Consider the following 27,722-nt stretch of genomic DNA (forward strand, 5'->3'; position numbering starts at 1 on the left):
GTACGATTTGTCCATACATAATTTACATTCAGTGAGTTACAATGACCTGCAATGGTGTTATGTTTGAGGATGAGCATATTTTGGTTATTCAAGTACATATTCTTATGTCCTTTAGATATGGAGAGGTTGATGGAGGAAACTGAATTGTGTGTTACTTTTTGACTTTTAGATCATTGATGATAAGTCACTGATCAAGAAGTACCAAAAGCAAATATGTAGTTTGAAGCAGGAGCTTGAACAGGTTAAGAGGGGTACTCTTGTAGCATCTAGTCAAGAGGATATTGTTTCACTAAAAGAGAAGGTCTTTTCTTTTACCAAGTACAACAATTTTCTTTACACTAATTTGAGAGCCTTTCTTGCTTTTGATTTAGATTAATTATTTTGTATGCATGATGCAGTTTTCTCATATAGTCTAGCTGAAGCTTAGTGCATTGTGAAGTTGCCAAAGATCAGTGGTTCTTATATATTCATTGAACCTTGCAGCTAATAGGGCTTAGAGATCAAGGGATAATTTGATGTGATGTTGACTTGTGGATTTTGCATTTAAAAGAACAGCTTGAAGCTGGCCAGGTGAGATTGCAATCAAGGTTGGAAGAAGAAGAGCAAGCCAAGGCAGCACTGATGGGTAGGATCCAACGTCTTACCAAACTTATACTAGTTTCTACAAAGAATACAATTCCAGTGAATTTTCCTGAAAGACCCGCACATCGTCGCAGGCATTCTTTTGGAGAAGATGAGGTAATTAACTTAATTTCATTTCATGTTAACTACCACTACGCTGACCAATGTGTTAACCATGTAACCGGGAAGGGAACATTTTTTTCCAATTTTAGATTAATGTGCACTAGCATTTTGGGGTTGTCTAAGACCAAGCAGAGTACAGTCCTTAAATTAATGTGACCGGCTTTGTTTGGAGAACTATGTTGAGATCAGAGCCAAATTCCAGTAGGAATGACAGTTAATTCATTATCATATGTTTTGTTGAGAAGGAAAGATGGACAACTAGCCCATAATCGCATACAGAAGAGTCAAATGAGTGCCCTACAATACAGTGCTCAAAAGTGTCATATTTCTATTTATACTATGATTTATTGGTTTATTACTTGGCAACACGAGTTTCCTTAATGTGAGAACTATCTAGAATATCATAAACATTAAACCTAGTAATCTATGCATATTGAGTACTATTTTAGTGTCTAAGTATGCCCTTGGACACCATTGTATTTCAAAATTCATTTCCATTTTCCATATTGACAGAAAGCAGGCTCCTCACAAGCATGTAAATATGTTTGAACTCTGAATCTAACCAGCTCAAACCCAAGACAAGTACTATTTTAGCTCTTGGACACCATTGTATTTCTAGATTCATTTCCATTTTCCATATTGATAGAAAGTAGGCTTCTCACAAGTGTGGAATTATGTTTGAACTCTGAACCTCACCAGCTTAAAGCCAAAACAATTTTTTTTTTTATTTTAATCTTGCTTTTGCTAGTTTCTTTATGAGCGCCTCCTTGTTTCAGCTTCATTTCCTTTACAACTCTGCTGTAGGTACATCTCTTTTTCTGGTTCTTTATCTCAGCAAACTTGTATTCATTTGTAGAATCTGCCATTCTTTACCTAAGATCTCATATTTTTCGAGTTGGGTTTATTCTCATAAAAGAATTGTATTAATGGTGTATATAGAATCCTGTCAGACTTGGCAAACTTATAAACCAGGACTCTATGCCCATGAAGGTTTGAACCTATGTCATTAATGTGGCAATGCCCCATCTCAACCATTATACCACAGCTCCACGGACTCTTTTCTTAATATCTTATTTTGCTTCTGGAGAGAAGGAAGTCTCTTTATGCTTCTAAACCTTTCTCAGTTGTTAGACTTTTTGAATACCAGTTTTATGTTAATGCTTCTTATCAGAATGGCAGTTGTTTTTTTTTTATAATTTTTAATGTTTTGATTTTGGTCTGTATGTTCCCTACGCATTTTACATCATTGGCTTTTGGTTGAAACTTTATTGCAGCTTGCCTACCTTCCAAGCGAAAAGCGTGATTTAATTGATAATCATCATTGGCTTTTGGTTGAAACTTTATTGCAGCTTGCCTACCTTCCAAGCAAAAAGCGTGATTTAATTGATAATGATGATGACCCGGGACTAACAGGGAAGGATGCAGATTTTTCTGCCAATGCGAAGGGTGTTAGGAACAGTGCAGATGATATTCTTAAAGATGAAAAGAAGAACAAAAAGCGTGGCATGCTCTCTTGGTTCAAGATGCGGGTACCTGCCATAGAATGCTCTGAAATATTTCCCTGTTATTTATTTTCCATTTTCTTTACAGACAAGTGCAATCTACTATGCTTTTATATTTTGTGCTTATTCTGTCATATTGTAGTAGTGTTTGCTACTGTTGTCAAACGTTCCCAAACCGTTAGAAACGATTTTATGTATTTATAAGTTGACCAGCCTCTTTGTTTCTTAATTTTGATGAACCATGTATCCCATTTCACTCAGCTATATATCAAATATTGTAGAAATAATTAGGCAGGTACTTGACAATTGGTCTAAACAAGGAATGCAAATTTGCGAGCCTTGGCAAAAGGGATTGAATGCACGATGGTTTTATTGCTTGAATCTATGTTCCTTAAAACAATGTTTTTTAATGAAAAAGAAATTGGATGAATAGGGCTCTGAACTGATAATTTAAAGGGTGCGATGTAAACCCTAAATTCACTATAGTCATTTGATAGAGCTAATGTTCGTCCTGTAAGGTGCAGTCTCATTACTGCTAACGTTTCAGTTGTTCTAACTGTTTTCTTTGCTTGGGTTGGAATTTTATGTTGTTATCTCCAACAGAAACAAGATGCATTGATTGGGAGTCCCGTGGTGTGCCCAGAGAATGAGAATTTTCCAAATGGGTCTCCTCCTGCTTCAGCTGGTTCCTCGACGCATTCAGACTTGGTAAATGAATTTAAGAGTGTTTACCAGAAATCTTCAAAGAAAAGAATGGATGAATTAGCACCAGTCATTGATTCATTTCCGGGGCCGACACAAGCTGGCGAACTTTTCAGCGTGACGAGTTGTGGGTGGAAACCGCCACCTGTGAGTATTTCATCCAGATATTTCCTCTTTTTTGTATTTTTTCCCCTCCAGCATGCTGCCAAGATTTTCTGAAATAATTTTCAAGATACTTCATTGCAAGCTAAACATCTCAGAGTTGATTATTTCTTTCTATTTGATTGCGTGCAATATCTATTATATAATGTTAAAGGCTTCAGGAATACAAGAGTTCACGTCGAACAAATGCCTTTACCTTTTCAAAACATAATAAGTCTGTTATATTCAATTCTCATGAACAAACTTCATAGTTACGAAAATACATTTTCCGCAATTGGTCAACTGATCGCATACAAAGGTACTTGCTTGTGACTTTACTGTATGGTAAAGAAGACCGTGCGCTTTTAGTTTCTACAATGGCTCTTCAGTCCGATAGCAGAAAAAGGATTCTCCAAAGATAAAATCAAAATAAAGGTAACCTCTCTCATATGACAGGGAGGCGACTACAGTATACATAAAGATAACTATATTAAACATAAACATAAAGATAACTATGTTATACATAAATAAGATAATTATATGATTGTCTTCACAGTTGGTTTGACTACATATATATCCAATTTTATTACACCTTCAAAATAAAGATAAAATAAGGTCTGTCTAACTCTAATATGGAAATAAAAAATGCATATTTAAACTTATTCATAATAAATTATTAATTTCTTTTTTTTTCCTAATTAGTTCTATATAGGCATGTCTATTTTGAATAGAATTTCTAAAATTTTAATATAATTATTAATATTATTAGGTGGATGGTAGAATTTAATATCTATAAAATATTTTAAAATACTCTAATGGGAAATCAAAAATTGATATTTATCTATAAAGTAAGTATGTTTTTCTATTTTTTTAATTAAATTAATTAATTAAAAAATGTGATATGAAAATGAGTGATGATTTTTTGGACATGTGGTTATGAGATTAGTTCATAATATTGTAACAAATTTTATTTACAGATTAATTATCTCTATGATAAAATAAGATGAATCTTCCATAAAATCTTGTAACATATTTTTTTAAATATATTTTTATTTAATTTTTATTGTAATATTTTTAATAATTAATAATAATAACCATTTAAAATAAAATTATGATTTAATTAATTTTTATTAGTTTTTAAATAAATACAATGCTAGGTATAAATATTTTGTATTTATTAACTATTTGTATAACTATTATTCATTTAATTTATATGGCTCCAGTAAAGTCTAAAATATTGTGCGTTTTCTTATGCATGGTTTCATAGCACAAAACTCGTTGACAATTCTCTAAAACATACAACAAATTTCATTTCAGTTATGAGGGGGGAGGTGATTGAAAAAACATACATTTTGTCCACACGCTACATTTTTTATCACAGGTCGGCAGAGATCACAGAGATAGATCACAGGTCGAAGGCGAGGTTTCTGGTGGCCAGGGTTTTGCCGCATTCGCAAATTCTGGAGCCGAGTTGTGTCCATTGCACATATGTTTTGTTCGGCTTAAGGCTACGCCGTCGACGGAGGCTTCAAAATCATCATACAAAGGGTTCTTTGTTCCAATCTTTCGCAAATAATACAAAGGGTTTTAGATTTGAAAGCTCCGAGGTTCAGCCTTTTCCGGCAAAAAAATTTCATGTGATTCCGTTTGATTCATTCGGGAGGCTCTGATTCCGCAGAAGCTCGTGGCAACGAGAGACAAATTCAAACTTGCACAGAGCAGAACTCCTCATGACATGCTAGCAGCACTCTGAACAGTTTGGAATCAATCGGTGCAAGGTAAACGCTGAGAACATGGAAAACGCTCAGAAGAGCCAAGGCGTAAAGAGCAAGGAAATTTCAGATTTTGTGGAAACAAATCATTTGGGTCAAGTCAAAATTGCTTCAACAGACAAAACAGGAAAGTGGATTTGGGTAAACGCAAAGCAATATGAGAGCATTTTAAGGCGTAGGCTTGCTTGCCTTAAATAGGGACAAATGAGAAGAAAACCGATCAAGAGAAAGAAAATAAATAAGAGAAACAAAAATAAAGAAGAATCAATCATTTACAATCCCACATCTACACCTCTTACTTGGTTATCAGATCTATATGTCCAAGAACTGATGAAGGCCAAGACAAGGCTGGAGATTTTGGAAGCTAGAGAATAGGAAAGGGACTGCAAAATTTCAGAGATCACAGTTGCAAACCGATGTCTAATGGAAGGTAATAGAATTTTAAAAGAACAGGTAACAATGTTACAAGAGGCTCTAAAGACATGAAAACAAGAATGGCAAAGCATGAAGATAGTGTGGCAAAGCATGAAAGGATTAATAACAGCAAACAGGGATGTGATAATTTCTAAACAAACTCAGGTAGATAGACAGACATCTCAGCAAACAAACATTTCCAAAGAGAAGGCAAAAATGAACAGTGGGAAAGATAGTCCAAAAGAAATCAAAGCTAGAGCTGAAGACGCTAATGGTTACATAAGGATAGAGGAAGAAGAATATGCAAGTGCTCATAGAGCATAGGAAATAGAACACAAAGAAAGAGAGGACATGAAAACAAACTTTATTATCAGGGGAGTAAGAGATTATGGGAAGAACGAAAGTACTCTCAATTTGACAAGAGACTTTCTGAAAGAGAAACTACATTGGAAAGGGAAAATTTGCCAAGCAAGAAGGGTTGGGAGGATATGTTAAGAGAGGCCTCGACCCATAAAAGTCACCATGGCAAGCGTACAAGACAAACGACAACTTTTGGGCAAAAATAAACTCTTGAAAGGCTCACACTTCTTCCTCGATGAAGATTTAACCAAAAAACAACAAGAGGAGAGAATGGATGAAGTGGAGAAAATTAGAACAACAAGAAATGAAGGGAAAAGGGCATGGTTGTACAATGGGAAAATCATTATTGCAGTGTTTGGGCCTCCAAGCAAATCAAGGCAACAAGCTAGCAGTAAAGAAAAAACAGAGAATTCAATAATAGAGACGAAAACAACAAGAGCAACATGGACGAAAATGGGTGAAGACTCAAATTTGAGTCTTATGTGCCAAATTGCGTAGCAGTCAAATTCTACCCAGGTCTACTTAAGTTTAGTTTGTTGGAATTGTAGAGGTTACCCTTGGAGGAGGGGACTTGGGTTAGGGCCTATTGCAGAAGGTAGAGACATAATTTGTCTCACGGAAACTCATGAGCATGATGGTTGCAAAACTCCTGTGTTTGATGGTTATTTGAAGTTGGCAGTTTGGAACAAGGTAGCAGAAAATGGAAAAGGGTATGGGGGAATACTAGTTTTAGTGAAAGAAAAAGAAGGCCGTCACATTCAGTTAATTAAAGAAGATGCAAATAAACAATATTTATGGTTGAAAATATCAGAGAATGAGAATCACATAAGAATTGCAGCATGCTATTTTGCCCCTCAAGTCTCAAAAACTTACAAAAATAAGGGGCTTGACAGCAAGGATCTGTATGCATCTTTAAAACAAGATATTGCCGTGTACTCTCAACAGGGAGAAGTTCTTTTAGTGGGAGATTTCAATGCTAGAACAACAAATAATCAAGCTAGCATTCTTTGTTGCAAAGAGGATAACAATCCTATTTGGCTCACTAAAGAGGAGAATCCCCAATGGGTGAGGTGTTCAGAAGATGACAAAGTTAGCAATCATTTTGGAGAGGAGTTGCTTACACTGTGTGGGGCTTTCAACTTAATTATTTGCAATGGTCTAGATAGATGGAAAAGGTCTGGGAACTTCACTTGCAACACATACAATGGGGCAAGTGTCGTTGACTATGTGATGTGTTCACAAAGCTTAATAGAAAAGATAGACGAAGTTAGTATTGGAGAGCATATTTGGGACTTAAAATCAGACCATAACCCAATTTATATAAGGTTATCATGGTTAGAAGAAAGGTAGCATAGGAGGAAAACCCAATGCTCTCGACAATCACTATCAAGGGGCAAAATTCTTCTAACACAAGAAAATTGTACTATCTTCAAGACAATGTTAGAGAGATTAATTCGGAAGGAGAAAACTGGTTTCAAAAGCTTCAATAGTCATGAGTTAACAAATATAATTCAAAGTGCACTTGAGAAGTGCAAAAGAGCAAAAAATAGGAAATTAGAATCAAATTGTTTTCTTGTAAATGCTTGGTTTGATGAGGAATGCAAAATGGCAAGGATAACCTTGAAAAAGGCAGGAAAGGAGAAGATGAATGTAAAGTTATATAAGCGGATACTAAAAAGGAAAAATGATGAGTTCATGCAAACAAGGAGAAGAGTTAATATATTTAAGCAAGAAGGTGTTAAGGTTAAGAAAGAAGATGGTAGCCTTATCTATTCCATTCTTACTAAGTTGGGACCAGCCTACTCTGTGTTTGTTTCCACCTTCCATTCTACTTTATTTCTCAAGGACAAGACTACAAGTCCCCCTCTTTTGATGCCTTTTGTGATTCTTTAATAAGAGAACAAGAAAAGCTCTTATATCTTGGTCTTCTTAATCTTGGAAACTCTTCTAAGAAAGCCTTAGCCGCCCAACAACAACCAAATTCAAAGAATCCTAAGAAGCAGTATCATAAAAAGAATGGTCCTAAACCAAACAAGGGTCCTAAACAATTTCAGTCTCAAAATGAAAATCATTTCAACAAAATGATAAGGCAAATAAAAACAAAGGGAAGAACACTGATAGACATTACCACTTTTGTAATTGAGATGGCCACTCAGAATCCAAATGCTTTAAGAAGATGGAAGCCTTGGAAGCAGTAATGAAGAAGCACAACATCCATTTGGAACACTCTTCAACTTCAACTTCATCTTTAGGAATAACACTTTCTGCATGTGGTTGTCAAGCATCTCGATCTGGTTATGCACTAAATGTATCTTCTTCTTCTCATTCTCATGAGTGGCTCATTGATTCTGGAGCTTCTTATCACATGGCCAAAAACAAAGCCATGTTTTCTTCTTTAAATGATTGTAACACCAAAAATATATATGTTGGTGATGATATATCTCTTAGTGTTGTAGGGACTGGAACTATTCATCTAGACAATGGTCAATTTAATGATGTATTATGTGTTCCAACCTTATCCTGCAACCTTCTATCTGTATATCAGATAACTTATTCAGGTGAAGGTAAAATCGTTGAGTTTCACCTCACGATATTGTAATTAAGGACCTAAGAGATCCTAGACAGATTTTAGCTACTGGCATTGCTGATGATTCTACAAGGTTGTATTAGTTTAACAACTATGGGTCATCAAATCTTCCCTCGGTATTTGTGCTCATAATGATGAAGTGAGCAAACTTTGGCATGAGAGATTTGGTCACTTAAACTATCGCTCCCTTCAGAATCTATGTAAATAAAATATGGTGACAGGTCTTCCAATGGTATCTTGCAGAGATGGTGTTTGTTTCGGATGTGTACTTCGAATACATCATCAAGTTAGTTTTGAAAAACGTGCCTCTTGGCACGCCTCAGCCCCTTTACAGCTTGTGCATAGTGATTTATGTGGCCCACTTCCAGTTGTTTCATTCTTTGGCTACAAGTATTTCTTAACTTTCATTGATGATTTCTCCAGATGCACTTGGGTATACTTTTTAAAACTCAAGAGTGAAGTATTTAACATGTTCTTGGCCTTTAAGGCCTTTGTTGAAAAACAATCTGGACATCAAATTCTTAAGCTAAGATCTGATAATGGCGGAGAATATGTTAACAACAAATTCATCAACTTTTGCACTGAGAATGGAATTCAAATGCAACATACTGTTCCATATACTCCACAACAAAATGGTGTAGTTGAAAGGAAGAATCACACCTTAAAGGAAATGGCTAATTGTATGCTTCAATCTAAAGGACTTAGTCTTAATTTTTGGGCTTCAACAATTAACTGTGCAAATTACATAGTAAATAGCACTCCAGAAGAAGCATGGAGCTCAATTAAACCAGATGTAAGTCACTTTCGTGTTTTTGGAAGTGAAGCATGGGCCCATATTCCATATGAGAAACATAAAGCTTTAAAACCTAAGAGTGAAAAATGTATTTTTGTTGGATATTTTGAAGATGTCAAAAGATATAAACTTATTCCACTTAAGTCCAAAAATGTTATCATTAAAGAGATGTAAAGTTCGTTGAAAATATATCAGCCTACGAGCCTAGTTCGGCGGATGTGCCACCTCTCTCTATCCCATCTACTTCTGAAAATATTTCTTCTTCAGACGATGATAGAAAGGATGACAATCCTCCCCCACCTTCTTAGGATCCTCCTTCAACTCCTCAGCTTCCAAAATGGGTCCGTGCTACTCGAGATGCAACAGGTGCTCTTGCCAATGATCCTATAGATCAGCGACGTACACGTTTTTAGTTCGATAGAGCTTCTTCTCTACTGGCTCAAGCTTCAGCGAATTATGATCCTGACACCTTTGCAGAAGCTTCAGGCCATCCAGATTGGGGCGCAGCTATGAATGAAGAATATTGTTCATTATTGGCAAATGATACATGGGATCTTGTTCCTCTTCCAAAGGGACGAAAACTTGTTAGATGCAAATGGGTTTACAGAACCAAGTACGGACCAAATGGAAAAGTTGATAAACATAAAGCTCGTCTTGTTGCTAAGGGTTTTTCACAAGTTGAAGGCATTGACTATACTGAAACCATCTCCCCTGTTGCCAAAATGAACTCTATCCGCCTTGTTCTTTCCATTTCTGCCTCTTTCAAATGGGAAGTCCATCAGATGGATGTTAAATCTGCTTTCTTGCATGGGGACTTGCATGAAGAAATCTCTATGGAACAACCTACTGGCTTTATACAAACAGGCTCCAGCCTCGTATGTCAGCTTCTGAAATCCCTTTATGGTCTCAAGGAAGCCCCTCGGGCTTGGTATGCCAAAATGGATAGCTTTCTTTTAGAAACTGGCTTTTCTAGGTGTCATTCTGACAATACTGTCTACACCAAGAAAGTGGGCAAGTCTTTTATCATTCTTGTTCTTTATGTTGATGATCTTATCCTTTTTGGTAGTGATCCCAACCTTATAAACCATGTGAAGTCCAACCTTAAAAAGAAGTTTGAAATGACAGACTTAGGACACTTGCATTATTTTCTTGGTCTTCAAGTCTTGCAATCCAAGGAAGGTATTTCCCTTTCCCAGTCCAAGTATGCCTGTGATCTACTACGCCATTTTCACATGGAAGACTGTAAGCCAACCCCTTCTCCCTTTTAGTCTGGAGCCAAACTTTTAGTCACTTGTACTTCCCCTGAAGTTGATGCTTCCTTATACCGTCAACTTGTTGGAAAACTTTTGTATCTGACCCATACTCGTCCTGACTTTTCCTTCGTTGTTGGCCTTATTGCTCGGTTTATGCAAAACCCACATGAAAGTCATTGGAAAGCAGCTAAAAGAATACTTCGTTATGTTTGAGGTACAGTTCAGTTTGGGATTCATTATAGTGTAGAAGCATCTCCTCTATTGGTTGGTTTCACTGATTCCAATTGGGCTGGTGACCCTAATGATCAGAAACAAAGTACCATTTCTCTTTCTTCAGCAGAAGTAGAGTATTGTGGTGTCGTAGAAGCTAGTAAGGAAGCCTTGTGGCTTCGTCAGATCCTATCAGAGTTTGGCTTTCAGCAGCAGCATCCGACTACACTTTGGTGTGATAATCAAAGTACCATTCAACTATGCAAAGATCCAGTCCAACATCAGCACAACACACATATTGAACTACACATGCACTTCATCGGAAAGCTCATTCATGACCATGTTCTTGAAGTGCAATATTGTTCAACAGATGATCAAGTTGTAGACATCTTTATAAAGGCTCTCATAGAGACGAAGTTTACTAAACTTCGATTTATGGTTGGAGTTCAGGAAGTTATCACTAAGGGGGGATAGGCTCTAATGCCTCCTTCTTTCTCCTATTGTGTCATATTTGTACATCCTTCAATCCTATCCCAAGTTGTTCTTAAGGGGGGATGTTAGGATATTCCGACACATAGGAAATAGTTAAGTATAACTTGGTCTAGTGTAGAGTTAGTTAAAGTGTGTTTCTTTACTATGTCCTTTTGTAACTTACAATCCGACAGTCATGATATGTTCTAGACATGAAGTGATCCAACGGTTCATTCTCTCCTCGGTATTATCGACACTTGATCCGTGGCTTAACGCCTGATTGGTCTATGATCTCTATTTAAAGAGCATGGAGGGTCATTTGTAGAGTAACCATTCATGAGAGAAGATTATATAATTTTTCATTCTTTTATCAATAAATTGCCTGAAGTGGCCGCGTTGGCTCAGGCTGTGGACTATTTCCCTCTTTGAGGGTTTTAACCACGTCAAGAATACTGGTGTATTGATATGTGATCTGTTTGTCCTTTGGTGTTCTGTCTGAGGAACTTACCCTTCATTCCATTTGCAAGTTGTTTTTCTTTACTCTTGCCTCCAAACTCCTCGGTGGGATCCACCCCTTGGTAGGGCAACCTGGTGATACAGTGGATCAGCATATCTGTGATGGGGATGGGCTCTCCCAACCAAAGACACCCATCATGAACCAGTGTAAGCAATTGGTGTACGCACACCGTGTTGATAGTGGTTCTACTAAAATGCAGTACTCATAGCATATTTAGCAACCTAGCCTTCTCAACCCCCGCGACCCACTTCATGGGTTCCAGTCGCGTGAGTTCGGTCTCCTCATAGTATATCTTCGCCAAATATTTTTTCGTCACCAAATGCGGGAATTTCTCATGATCAGCTAGATCCCAATCCTCCATTTTGAGTGCGAGAATGCGCCCTAAGAGTGCGCCTTCAAAGGGCACTTTCTCCGGCAATAGCGGTGTGGAGACCATAAACTTGCTAGAATAGAGATCCTTGGGTACCTTCTCTTTGCCCCTTCTGCGGAGGGATATACTTCGGGAGCCTAATGATAGGATCTCCTTCCTCAACATCCAAATCTTCAACCCCTTCACGAAGCTCCTCTTTATCAAGATCCAGGGGTTCATGTGGCTAATTTGACTTGTCCATCTTCCCTTTCTACCGAACTTCTGTAGGGTTCTTCCTTGGTGATTGCCTCATCGGTACATCCTGTGGTTTCTTTTGTTTCTCCTTAGTAGCGGATGGTTTAGGCCTAGGCGACCTCGACGCTGTAGGCACAGACGGTGTAGCTTACATTGCTGACGCAATTTCAGGGGCTACGACTTTAGAGATAATGGCTTCAGAACTTGCGACTTCTGTGGGATCAGTCATTTTCTCAAGGATGATCTTACGGCTCCAATCAAGCAAGTTTGCAAACTCCGATCGTGAAAGAAGTTCCTCCCAATCTTCTTGGTTCATAGACTTAAGACAAGAAAATTCACAAGCGAAAGAACATTCACAAGCGATTTTCAGAAGGAAAAGTGTTCTACTGCAGGCTAGCATGCCAGATTTATAGGTGATTTCAAATTCAAATCCGACCGTTCCCTCCAATTTCTAATCATAAATGCATCTTTGGCGACAGATTGCCAAATATTTGCGCCATAAATGCAACCTACCCAATCCTCCTAACGGGATTTTTGCCATCCAATCAGCTACAGTGCATCCAACGACTATTTTTAGACTCATCTGCGTGACACCATCCTCCATGGCATAGCTCTCTTGGCGCAGCTCCTCCTGGCGCACTTCTAGCTTCCCTCACGCAACCCCATTACTTCATTTTCCCAGTCTTCAGGCAGTGTAGTTTATAGTCCCGTACTTCCTTGTAGCTACCTAGAGTACTAAGATTGTCTTGCCATCATGTAGTCATTGCGCAGGGGCATGATCCCCTTGATATAACTTCAGTCGACTTCCATTGACTCTTCTCGGAAATAATTCCCCATTCAACTTCGTGAGTTGAACTGCGCCACCATCTGTAATTTCCTTGACGACATAGGGTCCCAACCAGTGCATTTGAAACTTCCCAGGGAACTTTGTGAACTTGTTATCATAAAGTAAGACCAAATCATTCACCTTGAAGGTGCGCAGCTTAATATGTCGATCATGCCATGCCTTTTCGCGCTCCTTTTGCACCTGTTGGTGAAATCCTGTGAGAAACTTGTCTTCTTCTAATTCCAGCAACTGTGTGAGGCATTCCTCCATAGTCTCACGATCCTCCATATCAGTTAATGCTGCAATTCGCAAACTCGACACAATATACTCCATGGGCATCATAGCCTCTATCCCATAGACCAGCCTGAACAGGGTTTGTCCTGTCAACTTCTTACACGTCGTCCTATATGCCCATAGGACCGTTGGTATGCGCACATCCCAATCGTTCCTCTGCGTGTTGCAGACCTTTGTCAATGTGTTTTCCAAAATTTTATTGAATGCTTCAATCGTACCATTTGCCTGAGGATGATAGGGTGTACTCTTTTGATGATAAACCTGAAATTCTTCGAGCATCGCGGTAATAGTTTCATTTAGAAAGTGCGTACCCCTATCACTCATCAGTATCTTAGGACACCCAAACCTTGTTAAGACATACTCAAACAGGAACTTCGCAGTTGTAGCAGTGCTACAGTCCTTCACCGGTTGTGCTTCTGCCCATCTTGTCAAATACTCTGTCGCAGTAATAATGTACTGTGCGCCCGTCTTTTTCCCTGGTGGTTGTATTGGACCCACAAAGTCAATCGCCCATTTATCAAACACCTGTAATGAAATATGAGGATTTAAAGGCAATTCATCCCTTCGTGATGGCTTTCCCGTCCTCTGACATGCATCACATGCCCTACAATATGCCTTAGAATCCTTATGCACCATTGGCCACCATAATCCTGTGCATAGAATCTTTTGCGTGGTTGCTTTGCTTGCATAGTGTCCTCCCACCACTCCTCCATGTGCTTCGGTGAGGATGCTCGATCGTTCAAATTTTGGAACATATCAGCACAGTATTTCATCAGTGCCCATCTTATGTAAGTGTCCCACAATCACAGAAAAGTCAGCTGCGCACACCACCAACTCCTTTTTTTGTTGTGTAGAGTATCCTTTCGGGGTTCCAGTAGTCAAAACTTGGATTATATCAACAAAATGATCATCAACGATATGCACAGCAAAAAGCTGTGCATCTGGTAACCCTTCTTCCAAACTAGTGGGTTATTCGCCTGTCTCAATTCCGGATACATGATCTGGACCCGCACTCAATCGTCCAGGCTTGATTATCACTTCAAAGTCATATTCCTGAAACAACAATAACCACCTACAAATCTTTCCCCCCAACACAGGCTTGTTGACCAGGTACTTGAGAGCGGAGTGATCTATATACATTTTGAAATGTGCACCTAACAAGTAGTGTCAAAATTTTTGCAGTGCGTAGACCATCACCAATCCTTCGTGCTCTATAGTTGAATAGTTATTTTCGGCCTTTGACAATTTCCTGCTTGCGAAGGCTATAGGATGATCAATTTCACCTTCTCCTGGCTGGGTCAATACCACACCCAACGCAATACAAGAGGCATCCACATGTACATGAAACTCTTTCTTCCAATCTGGAAACACCAAAATGGGCGCAGTCACCATCTTTTCTTTTAAAACATCCAGACTGCACTGACACTCCTCATCCCAATAGAAAGTCGCATCCTTCTTCAGTAATTTCTCCATCGACGTTGTTATCTGTGCATACACTTTGATAAACTTTTGATAGTAGCCAGTGTGCCCGAGGGTTGCGCGCAGCTACTTGACATTCTTCGGAGCTTCTAAATTGACAATCATAGCTATCTTAGCAGGGTCTACCATTACTCTATTGGAAATACTGAGAGGGGGGTGAATCAATATTTCTTTTCAATTGTTATTTTTACCAGTTAAATCATTTATATTTAGAACACAAAAATGAACAATAGGAATAAATGCTTTTATTAATATAATCTTTACAATAAAACAAGTACGATATATATAAGGTTCCAATCTGTTGCCAAGCACCAACTTGGTCTTTTGTGAGGCTCCAACCTCTAGGGCTCCAACCCTATCTTCTCAAGGAACCAACATTGTGTTTAGGAGCACCAACTCCAAGGACACCAATCCTTCCAATTCTGAGGCACCAACCCCAAGGGCTCCAACCCTATCTTGTCAAGGCACCAACCCCAAGGACTCCAACCCTATCTTGTCAAGGCACCAACCTTGTTTGTTTGAGGCGCCAACCTTCAAGGCACCAACCCTCTGGGCTCCAACCCACCGCTATATTTTGTCTAGATATGTTTGGTAGTTATTCTCTGCTCCCAACATTTTCTTCACTGAATTCTGTCAATCTACAACTTCACTGTAATCTCAATGCTACAACATCAATGACAACCTGTCTTCATATGAAGGAGTCTTCACAACTCTTCATACTGTCCACACAAAGTCTGCAAAGTTACCTCATGATGATATCAAATAGCCATCATGATCTCCAATAGTGTCTCCACACAACTTCAGTGTGTCTACAATGAATTGCGCAAAGCTTTGCACAAAAACCAACTCTCTATTTCAAGCCTCTGTTCTCACTGTCACAGTAAATCCTTCCGGCGTGACTACTTCTCACTGTTCTTGCTGTCATGATCTCTTACTTCCCAGAAACAAATTCACATACGCTTCAATGTTGGTGTTGGCTACTGCTCCCTTCAAGCGATATCAGATGAAACTTTATTTTTCCCTTCACAAAATTGTTCTTCAGGTTGCGTTATGTACCTGATTAATTTATCACTGGTTTGAGCCTTTCAAAGATTAACTCGATCAACAGAGTTGCTCGTCCTTCGGCTTCCTCCTGTCCTGCTGGACCTTCGGCTTCCTCTTGTCCTGCTGGACCTACCGCTTGCTCTCTTTCTTCCAGTTCGTCAGTTTTGAACTTTCCTTGTTCTCTGTTATAGATGCCTGATACGCCTAACCTTTGGCTTCGTTTTTCGCTCGCTTGATCTTCAGCGTCTCGATCTTCAGCGTCCTCTGTCTCTTCGAGTTCACCAATACTCAAAAGACACGTTCATTTGGAAGAGCGCCCGAATTACAATAGTGTTGCATATTAAAATTATATCAGAGAGGCCCTTTTTAATATTCATACAATAGACTCATTATTTACAGAGGATTTCACAAGAGAGGCTATACCCACAGGGAGGTCCCACATGCCACGTCACTACCTCAATTCGCAATCGCAACTTTCGGAAACTCCTGCAATCGCAACCCTTTGGCTTCACAATATAACATTGTCGATGCCCCTATTTCCGACAGATGCAATATTCCAATAAGCTTCTTTTGATAACTCAATCGGGTCCACAACTTATATCGCATTCGTCAGTCGGGTATCGCAATCGGCAGTCTGACAGTGTCAACCCTTTTGAACTTTGCGATTCAACGGATGCGATATTTAGTTAAGCCATGCTATAATGGTGTAGCGGGTCCGCAATGCTATCGCAATCACAGTTTTCAAGTGGCATTCCTTTGTGATACATAACTTCCAATGCGGATGCGATATACTATTAAATCATGTTATAATGGTGTAGCGGGTCCACAATAATATCGCAATCGCAGTTATTAATGTGACATCCATTTATGAATTGCGATATGAAAGTTCCAATGGGTAGATGTGATATTGCATTAGGGTTGTTACCATAAACTGTTTGGGTCCACTTAGTCCCAAGTCTTATTGGATTAATTCTCCACTGTTGATCTCATCATTAATCCGACGGTCGTTGATCCACCCGATCAACAAGCCCAATCACCAATCCTCCGCCATTTGATCAAGGCGCGCTGGATCCAATGGTTCACAACGATATCGGTTGGGGAACTTGCGCGACGCTTAACTGCCTTTATGGAGCCGATAAGGATTATAAATCCTTAATCTATAAAAGTTCGGGTCCGTTCTTGAGATTAACGTCTGATCATTTTGTGACCTGATATCCATTGGATATACGAGGTCATCAAATCTACGACCTGCGGGTCTTCAACTAGCACACGGGTTAACAACAGGCTTAACCCCCACTCTTCCGATAACTGTGCTCTTTGTGGCTTATCTTCCTGTGACCTCTGATAACTCTGTTTATGCTCCTTTGCTGTTTCTTTGATATTACTGTTAACTCCTCCGTTAACACTGTTTATGCACCTCTGCCGATGTGTTCCTCTTTGCTTCTCATGGCTTCCAATGACCTCTTCCTCTTACGCTTTGGCTTCATGATGGCTTTCGATAAACTGCTTCCAATGAACTCTTCTTTGACAGCTCCTGTTCTTGACTTCCAATGTTTTCCAATGTCTTTCCAATGGCTTCCCTGATGGCTTTGCTCTTGTTTCTTCACGAATTTGCTCTGCTTCTCCTTGGCTTCATATCATCATTTAGTATCCTAGAATATTGCCATATTGACATCAATGACAATCTAGATCAACAATCTCCCCCTTTGTCATTGATGGCAATATTATTCTTCTCTCCCCCTTTGACATCAATGGCAAGGGAGTGCTCAGGGACTCCCCTTGTCGAACTGCTCCCCCTATCAAACTGCTTCTATTCTTTATGAATAGTAGATCTTCATGGGTATGTTACTCCCCCTGTCATAGTGCTCTTCTTTTTACTCAAGATAGAAGGATTGCTGCCTCATCATCCACTAGCACATTATCCCCTCTTCATGTCTCAGAACTTCTTCATAATGCTTTCAACAATGCTTAAATATGCTCCACTTCAATGCTTCCAAACAGTTTGCAAATAGCCACACACCAAATGTTCAAGTCCAAGTTTTTATGCTTCAATCCATATTCTGTTGTCTCCACAGTCAGAATTAAGAGGCCTTCATAGTCCGAATCAAGAGAAAATGCCACTGAAATTGTCTTTCTTGCTATCTTTCTTCAGATCTGAGTTCCTTTGTGTCTCTGTGTTTCTCCTTAAGTCATTGCCATCCAACATTTCAACATCATTGCATTTGGATGAAATGGTGAGAGGTTGTGCCTCACTGTTGCTATTTTTCTAAGTGACTAGTATCAACTTGAGTTATATTTGACTCCACAACATTCTCCTTGCTACAGTCCTTTTGATGAGCCTTCTTTTTTTCAGTGTTCTTGCAAGTTATCTCCACTAGCAGATTTTGATATCCAATCTGTGACTGTCTTTTAAATTCTTTCTATTGATTGACAACTGCTCTTGCTTCAAGCTCCATTCCTAGATGTATCTGTTTGTTTGAAAGTTGCTTCTATTTGTGTCCATAATTTACCTGTTCTTACATCATATCCTTGAGTCGAGACACTCAACTTTCTGTAATAATAGCAACATAGTTCTTTTCCTTATTAGCATTAGATGGCCTTCTTTGCTGCTCCAATTTCTGCTTAGTGATCAAGTGAAAAAAAACATCTTCAACAACAATCCATTGGATAGTTAAGAGATCATGTTCTTTCAAAGGAATGTTCCTAAGAAAATGATCCATCAAAGAATTATTATCAATATAGCTCATCAAGGATTTCATAAGGATCCATTCATGAATAACTTCTGTAAGAATGATCAAGAATCACAAGCTCCCCCTAACTATATACATGGTCTCTTTTTGGTAGAATCCCACCATCAAACACTCGAAATATCAAGAATATATTCATCAAGTCAACAACATGTGTTGTTGGTTGGAGAGCTCAGAAGATTTTCAGATTATATTTGATTTCTTCTCCATACTTGTATAACTTTATTTTCTGGCGTAGTTTTAGCTTGAGAAGGTGTCCAAATCAAGTTACAATTACGTGCCATATGACCAATGTTATGACACTTGAAGCACTCTATGTTGTTCTTGAATAAGAATTCATGACTTCTTCTTGCAAAATTGCTTTTCGGAGATTGTTGGGGACCATAATATCTATCTTTATGATATGCCCTACAATATTTTGCCATGTGTCCAAAGTTTGTACAAGAATAACAATAACCAAGAAATAAACTTTGGTACCTGGGAGATGGAGATTTCCTTGATGAACTTCTGAAGCCTTTCTGCCTTGAGATCCTTTGATTATAACCATTTCTTCTTGCGTCCTTGACATCATCTGCATTTCTTCTTAGAATAGGATTTCCTTCATTGTTGCTTTGACTCTTATCCTTGCCTTTGCTGGAACTGGGAGCATCAACATTTCTTTCAGACTTCCTCATATCCTTGTTGTTTGAAGCATTATCATTCTTGCTTGAGGATTCACCTGCATACCCGAGACCTGATTTATCAAATGGACATCTTTGATGGTTGAGCATGTCATCCAAGGCTTGAGAGATCTTCAAGGTTTTGTCCATCCCTTCAACCTTTTTCTTGAGGGAGACAATCTCTTCTTCCAATTTTTCGCAATCATTATTCTTCTTAGCAAGTAGTTTGTCAGTTTCTTCCTTAATACGTATTGCTTCATTTGCTTCTAATTTAAGGGAGATGATATCTGACTTCATTTTCCTTTGCTTGACTGCTCTCCATTTCTTCCTTGATCCTTGTAGCTTTACATGTTTCGGCCTTGAGAAGGTTGATGTTAGATTTTAATTTGAAGATTTCTCCATCCTTTGCTTTTAGTTGACATATCATGGTGTTTCTCTCCTTTTTTGCTTCATCAGCCTGTCCTTCTATGATTGCCAATTCTTCCATTGTCTTCTCAGCTCCTTGTGCTAACTTTCTTGCTTCTTGTAGCTTAGATTTGAGAGAGGAGACCTCTACCTTGTACTGACCAATCTCTTCTTCAAGTTTGTTCAAGATCTTGTGCCTTTGTTCAAGTTGACTTGACAAGGTATCTTCCCGTTTCTTTGCTTTATCCAATTGATTTGTCATGGATATGACTTCTTCATGATGCTTTCTTTTGCTTTGATGAAATTCCTTCTTAAGATTGGCAAGCTTTTCATCCATTTCTTGTACTTGAAGCTTGACAAGGTCAACTTTCTTTCTTGTTTGGCCTTGGTCACCAGCTAGTGCTTTCTTATTAAGGTCCTCATTTTCCTTTTTCAAATTGATAATCTCTTCCATGGCAGCCATAAGTTTAGTGAGGAGATCTTCTACAAAGTCTTTTTCATTCTCTTCATTTTCTAGGTCTTCTTTAGCCTTGATGTCATCATTCTCATTTTCAGCTTCTATGATGGGTTCTGGATTTCATTCTTGGTTTCCATCATCTTCTTGACTAGTGGTCATGGTCAATGCTCCTTTTGAGTGAAGGTCATGAAGTTTGTCCCATATACCCTTTGCTGATGAACATTTTCCTAAATTGTTCTTTATAGAATCAGGTAGCCCATTCAATATTGCCTTCACTTCTTTTGCATTGTACTCCTTGGATTCCCCATCCATCATGCTATCAACAATCACTGATTTCCAGATTTCAATGCCTTGAGTCTTTAAGAAATTCCTCATTCTTGCTTCCCATATATAAAAGTTTCCATTGAACCATGGAGCCTCCACAAATTGATTGTCTTCTATTTCAGTGGTAGAGGGAGACACATCTTTAGGAGGATTGGAGACTTTCTTCCTTGGCTTCGCCATTTGTGTTCTAATGATCAACCTTCAAGCTGTTAGGCTTTGAGTGAAGGTACTAGCTCTGATACCAATTGTTGGAAACACTGAGAGGGGGGGTGAATCAGTGTTTCTTTTCAATTGTTATTTTTACCAGTTAAATCATTTATATTTAGAACACAAAAATGAACAATAAGAATAAATGCTTTTATTAATATAATCTTTACAATAAAACAAGTACGATATATATAAGGCTCCAATCTGTTGCCAAGCACCAACTTGGTCTTTTGTGAGGCTCCAACCTCTAGGGCTCCAACCCTATCTTCTCAAGGCACCAACCTTGTGTTTAGGAGCACCAACTCCAAGGACACCAATCCTTCCAATTCTGAGGCACCAACCCCAAGGGCTCCAACCCTATCTTGTCAAGGCACCAACCTTGTTTGTTTGAGGCTCCAACCTTCAAGGCACCAAACCTCTGGGCTTCAACCCACTACTATATTTTGTCTAGATATGTTTGGTAGTTATTCTCTACTCCCAACATTTTCTTCACTGAATTTTGTCAATCTACAGCTTCATTGTAGTCTCCATGCTACAACATCAATGACAACCTATCTTCATATGAAGGAGTCTTCACAACTCTTCATACTATCCACACAGAGTCTGCAAAGTTACCTCATGATGATATCAAATAGCCATCATGATCTCCAATAATGTCTCCACACAACTTCAGTGTGTCTACAATGAACTGCACTAAGCTCTGCACAAAAACCAACTCTCTGTTTCAAGCCTCTGTTCTCACTGTCACGATAAATGCTTCTGGTGTGACTGCTTCTCACTGTTCTTGCTGTCGTGATCTCTTACTTCCCAGAAACAAATTCACATATGCTTCAATGCTGGTGCTGGCTACTGCTCCCTTCAAGTGATGTTAGATGAAACTTTATTTTTCCCTTCACAGAATTGTTCTTCAGGTTGCGTTATGTACCTGATTAATTTATCACTGATCTAAGCCTTTTAAAGGTTAACTCAATCAACAGAGTTGCTCGTCCTTTGGCTTCCTCCTGTCCTGCTGGACCTTCGGCTTCCTCCTGTCCTGCTGGACCTTCGGCTTCCTCTTGCCCTACTGGACCTTCAGCTTCCCCCTATCCTGCTGGACCTATCGCTTGCTCTCTTTCTTCCAGTTCGCCAGTTTTGAACTTTCCTTGTTCTCTGTTATAGATGCCTGATACGCCTGACCTTTGGCTTCCTTTTTCACTCGCTTGATCTTCAACTTCCTCTGCGCTCGCTCGACCTTTTGGCTTCCTTCTTCGATCACTTGATCTTCGACTTCCTCTGCACTCACTCGACCTTCTTCGCTCGCTTGATTTTCGGCTTCCTCTGTCTCTTCGAGTTCACCAATACTCAAAAAACACGTTCATTTGGAAGAGCGCCCGAATTACAATAGTGTTTCATATTAAAATTATATCAAAGAGGCCCTTTTTAATATTCATACAATAAACTCATTATTTACGGAGGATTTCAGAGGAGAGGCTATACCCACAGGGTGGTCCCACATGCCACGTCACTACCTCAATTCGTAATTGCACTTTTCGGAAACTCCCGTAATTGCAACCCTTTGGCTTCACGATATAACATTGCTAATGCCCCTATTTCCAACGAATGCGATATTCCAATAAGCTTCTTTTGATAACTCAATCGGGTCCACAATTTATATCGCAATTGGCGGTCGGGTTCACAAGACTTATAGCAATCGGCAGTCCGGCGGTGTCAACCCTTTTGAACTTTGTGATTCAACGGATGCGATATTTAGTTAAGCCATGCTATAATGGTGTAGCGGGTCCGCAATGTTATCGCAATCGCAGTTTTCAAGTGGCATTCCTTTGTGATACATAACTTCCAATGCAGATGCGATATACTATTAAATCATGTTATAATGGTGTAGCGGGTCCACAATAATATCGCAATCACATTTATTAATGTAACATCCATTTATGAATTGCGATATGAAAGTTCCAATGGGTGGATGCGATATTGCATTAGGGTTGTTACCATAAACCTGTGTTGAAAATATCGGTATCAGCAAAATATCGGCGAGGGTCTAGAAAATATCTTATCGGCAATATCGGCGAAAATATCGGCAAATATCGGCAAGCATAAAAAACAATTTTTTCAAATTTTAAAATATAGCCGATATTTTGCCGATATTTTCAAAATATCGCGATATTTTGCCGATATTTTCCGATATTTGCCGATATTTTCAAAATAGAAAATATCGCGATATTTTCTCGGCGATATATCGTTTTGCCGAAAATATCGCGATATTTCCGAATATCGCGATATTTCCGAATATCGCCGATATTATCAACAGTGCCATAAACTGTTCGGGTCCACTTAGTCCCAAGTCTTATTGGATTAATTCTCCACCGTTGATCTCATCATTAATCCGACGGTTGTTGATCCACCCGATCAACAAACCCAATCGTTGATCCTCCACCGTTTGATCAAGGCGCGCTGGATCCAATGGTTCACAACGATATCGGCTGGGGAACTTGCGCGACGCTTAACTACCTTTACGGAGCCGATAAGGATTATAAATCCTTAATCTATAAAAGTTTGTGTTCGTTCTTGAGATTAACGTCTGATCATTTTGTGACCCGATATCCATTGGATATACGAGGTCATCAAATCTATGGCCTGTGGGTCTTCAACTAGCACATGGGTTAACAACAGGCTTAACCCCCGCTCTTCCGATAGTTGTGCTCTTCGTGGCTTATCTTCCTGTGACCTCCGATAACTCTGTTTATGCTCCTCTGTTGTTTCTTCGATATTACTGTTAACTCCTCCGTTAACACTGTTTATGCACCTCCGCTGATGTGTTCCTCTTTGCTTCTCGTGGCTTCCAATGACCTCTTCCTCTTACGCTTTGGCTTCATGATGGCTTCCGATAAACTGCTTCCGATGAACTCTTCTTTGACTGCTCCTGTTCTTGACTTCCAATGGCTTCCAATGTCTTTCCAATGGCTTCCCTGATGGCTTTGCTCCTGTTTCTTCACGGATCTGCTCTGCTTCTCCTTGGCTTCATATCATCATTTAGTATCTTGGAATATTGCCATATTGACATCAATGACAATCTAGATCAACATAGTCTTTGCTTACATACTGCATGGCCTAGCAATATCCCATGAGGCACACAAAAGATACATTTCTTCATATTCAGGGCAATTTGGTATCCGCGACAAGTATCCAACATGAGGCAGAACCTTGCAACATGGCGCTTTACCAATCCAAACACAGTCCAGTCATCAAAATATACTTTTAAGAATTTGTGAATGAACTCTTTAAATGCTGCAATTACAACCCTTGAAAAGATCATGGGCACATTTTTCAGTCCAAATGGCATCACTGTGTATTGAAAGCATCCCCATTTTGTCGTGAAGGTCGTCTTGCAGCGATCTTCCGACACGATCTTAATCTGATGGTACCCTAAGAACCCATCAGTGAACGAATAAGCTTCTTGTCCTCCAACATTCTCCAAAACTTCATCTGTAAATGGTGTTGAAAATGGGTCATGAATGCATGCATCATTGAACTTTCTCAGATCTACGCATATTCTAATTTCACCTTGCTGCTTCTTCTCTTGAACTACTATAGGGCTCACCTAATCAGATTCTTCTACAAGCTCAATAATTCCAGCTTCTAGCATTTTGTCCAGCTCTTTGCGCACCTTCTCCTTATACTTAGGATTTAGGCGGTAGGGTCTCCGTTTCATGGGCTTTGCATCGAGTTTTAAGGTGATCTTCATCACTCTCAGATCCCCTACTATTCCTTTCAGGTCCGAAAACTTGGTGGGAAACAAGTCCTGGTACTCTCGCAGCAGCTCTGCAACTTTACCAGCTATATCTTCAACACAATAATCAGCTATCTTTGCAAACTTAGGCTGCACGTCGGACTCAATGTTTACTTGCCTGGACTTCAAAGGTTTTGATATGTCAGGGTTCGCTGCTTTAGGACCTTCAACCTCGCGTTGTCCTTCGGTCTCCGGAATGTTGATTTTTCGCGGACCTTCTTCTTATTCTTCTGTTGCAGTCACATTGGAGCACTCCAACGCATAATGTAGTTGGGTACTCCAGTCCTGTTGAGTCCATTTTACCGCCTCTTCAGGCGTTCTAAAGATAGCGGCCTTAATTTCCTGGAGTGCTTCATCAATGCACTCAAATCCATCCTCAAAGCTTAAAGTTAACAAAAAACTTTCCCTCAAGATATCTCATTCGGTCGTCCCATGGTGTAGCTCCATTTCCAAGTACCAATTCATTGGAATAGTATCTAGTTCTACGATGTGATAGAATATATGCACCCATTCTGGTTGTGGCTCTTCGCCCCATGCTTTAATCCACCACACCAAATGCTCACGCAGATCATCCTTCCCACTGTATTTTTCAGTCATACGTGTATTAGCGTATCCAAACCTCAGCGTCATCATTCACCTCTACACCTTCTAGTCAGTGAAGCTATCCTTATGCGTACCCCACCAGCGAGCAGGCGTAGCACGCAGTGCCAGATCAAGTGCTTGGAATCGATGTTCCTCGAGCATCTCCCTTTCAAACTCATCCAAAAATAAATTAACATCATTTAAGCCATCATAATGCAGGAGATTCCTTACCTCCATTGATACGCACCACAACAATTTTGTCATCATATTGCAACGTAGCGTAGATACTTCATGCAATCTATTATGCTAGTGTTCGAGTTCTTCATCTGAATCTGAGGTACAAGAGCTGTCTCTATCCCACATGATCCACCCATCTACAATGGGGTTGATCCAGTCTTCATCACGCGGCATAATCTTGTATATTTGATCCAAGTCATCGTCCTCCACATAGTTGCGGACCATTTCAGTGTAGCGCGCTCCCTCCGCTGGATCTAGTGGTACAATAACTCACAGCGTCTTCCTTTCAAATGTCATCCTTCGCTTCTTCAAGTTAATTACGACATCCAGGTTGAAGGCCTAATCAATCCCTAATAGCGTAGGGTAAGGATTGTTGTCATCCACTATTTCAATTACTTCAAAATCGGCCAAAGCACTTGCTCCTTCAATGTCTATTGTTTTACCCCATACAAGCGCCCCATAGGAATGATCTTTTGATTGGCCATGTGTAGATGTATAGGAGACCATTGTAGCGTAGGTCTCCCCTTCCTTTCCCATGTCTGTTTAGGTAGTACATTCAGATCAAAACCCAAATCCAAGATGACTTGATCCATTTCATATTCTCCAATCTGTGCGGTCAGTCTCATCTCGCACCCTGTTCACTTCTTATGTTTACCCAATTTCCTCACAGTGTGCTATTCTAAAGGAATCTTAATTTTTCCTGTACAATTGTCGATTAGCTCCTGGAGCCCTTCCACTGCCCTTTATCCCAACTTAATACAAGTTTTCAGAAAAGTGGCTAATAGCAAGGGCTCCACGTCCTGTACTTCATTGTTTCCAACAAATTTCTCTTGACTCCTTGACGTAGAAGCTTCAACAAAATACTTCTTGGCCTCCATAAAAGTTTCTTTAGCTCAGTTGAGGTCAAACCCGACTTCCTTTTCAGCAGCCTTGCGCACCCATCCTTTGGTCTCTGGTTGCTTTCCTTTATCTTCTCCTGTGGTCATACCACTGCGCGTTACGATATTGATGCTATGATCCTCTTCGCGAGGCTCTGCCCTCATCATCTGTATGTTTTGTGTAGGTTGTTGCGTCTTTTTCTCCTGCATCTTGGTAATCAGTACTGGGCAATCTTCTATCACATGATCAAACTGTCTGCAATATTGACAAGATGGATGTGTTGGATTCTGACAATCGCGTTCAAAATGTCCAACTTCACCACAGATATAACAAATAACTTGTCCATGACCCTGAAATCCTCCGCGCGCTGTACTCGTGCCCTAATCTTGAGGCTGATTTTTTGCTTGCATTTGATATGTAGGGGTTTGCCCCATCATCAATTCATAGCTTCGGAAGTTTCTCTCATCATGTCCAACCAATTTATAGTAAGTACAAAACAATTGTTGCAGTGTCTAAACAAACTTTTGCAACAAGTGACAATTATTAGTCTCGTGCTTCCCAACTATCTGGAAGATAGCGCACCATAATGGTACTCTCGTGCTTGGTCTCGTAGTGTTATCAGGTTTTAGAGGCACAAGACCTCCTCCAATCAAGTAATTTTGATAAATAGGGCAGTGATCCTTATCATGTCCCTTGTCTTTGCATTTTATACACCAGACTTCAACGCACACCTCTGGCTGAGCTTCCTTCCCTATCTTTAAGCTCTGTAACTCCATGTGTAGACTTGTCAGTTGCGACTGAATTTGTTGTACTCCAACGTTCGTATGTTGTACTAGCGAGGCTTCCAACCTCATCGTGATCTCCACAACCTCTGCTTGCATTCCTATCTTCTGCTGCGATAATGGTAATCTTAGATGAGGCAACAATGAAGCAATGTACTAGTCTCTGTGTTGATCATCCATGATGTTCATATTAGCCTGTCGGATCAGGCATTTTAGCCTCTGATTGAAATCCCACGAGGACTCATTTACCTTTTGCTATATCTCCTTAAACTCTGTTACAGAGTGTGTCTGACTTAGGCTTCTTAAACTCATTGTTCAATGCCTGCTGAGTCTCTACCAACGTCGTGTCAGGTCTATTATGACGGGATTTAATATATGAAGTCAATGTCCCGTCCTGCAGGGCTATGACCAGCTGTGCGTTCTTTATATTATTATAGTAATCTGCTGCGTTGTCCACACAACATTTGCAGCCAACCAGAATTGCTCGGGGTCTTCGCTTCCTACCCCTTTAAAGATCGGCATTTTCATTGCGTTCTCCATGTTGAATGGTTCATGCAGAGGTGGAGGTGGAGGTGGAGTGGATGGGTGAGGTATCATTGGGATACCCTGAGTTACTATCTGCAGCACACTTCGCAGTGTACTTAGAATAGTCCTTTCGTCGTCGCTAGAAGAGGATCCTAACAACAGACTGTATTCAAAGCATGATTCTCCGTTCCTTCTGAAGGGTTTTTCGCTTCGCGTAGTCCCAAACATCAAGGTAATGGCATAACCTATTTTTTACACAACATCTTAATCCAAGTTTTCAGAGATTTTAGGTACTTACCTCGCGGTCCCTTGAAGAGCCTGCACTCTTCTTCGCTATAGCTGATGGTCGTATCAATCGCAAGTTCAGTGACAAATCCTCCTAATATGCGATCAATCCAATGATCAACGGCCCGCGCGA

The 27,722-nt window shown here is 39.7% G+C and overlaps 1 protein-coding gene across 1 annotated transcript in view; it reads left to right on the top strand.

Annotated features, from left to right (window-relative positions):
- Positions 1-27,722, top strand: part of LOC149190754 (kinesin-like protein KIN-7E, chloroplastic) — a 325,467-nt gene that overhangs the window by 223,833 nt on the left and 73,912 nt on the right. The window contains exons 11-14 of the mRNA XM_089410586.1: positions 170-301; positions 556-738; positions 2,094-2,273; positions 2,850-3,095. Of these exons, the coding sequence (XP_089266712.1) occupies positions 170-301; positions 556-738; positions 2,094-2,273; positions 2,850-3,095 (741 nt within the window). The remainder of the gene's footprint in view (positions 1-169; positions 302-555; positions 739-2,093; positions 2,274-2,849; positions 3,096-27,722) is intronic.

Source organism: Pinus tabuliformis, chromosome 3_1 (assembly GCF_031772625.1).
Source record: "Pinus tabuliformis cultivar Carrire ecotype Pingquan chromosome 3_1, CPIR1, whole genome shotgun sequence".
NCBI lineage: Eukaryota > Viridiplantae > Streptophyta > Pinopsida > Pinales > Pinaceae > Pinus > Pinus tabuliformis.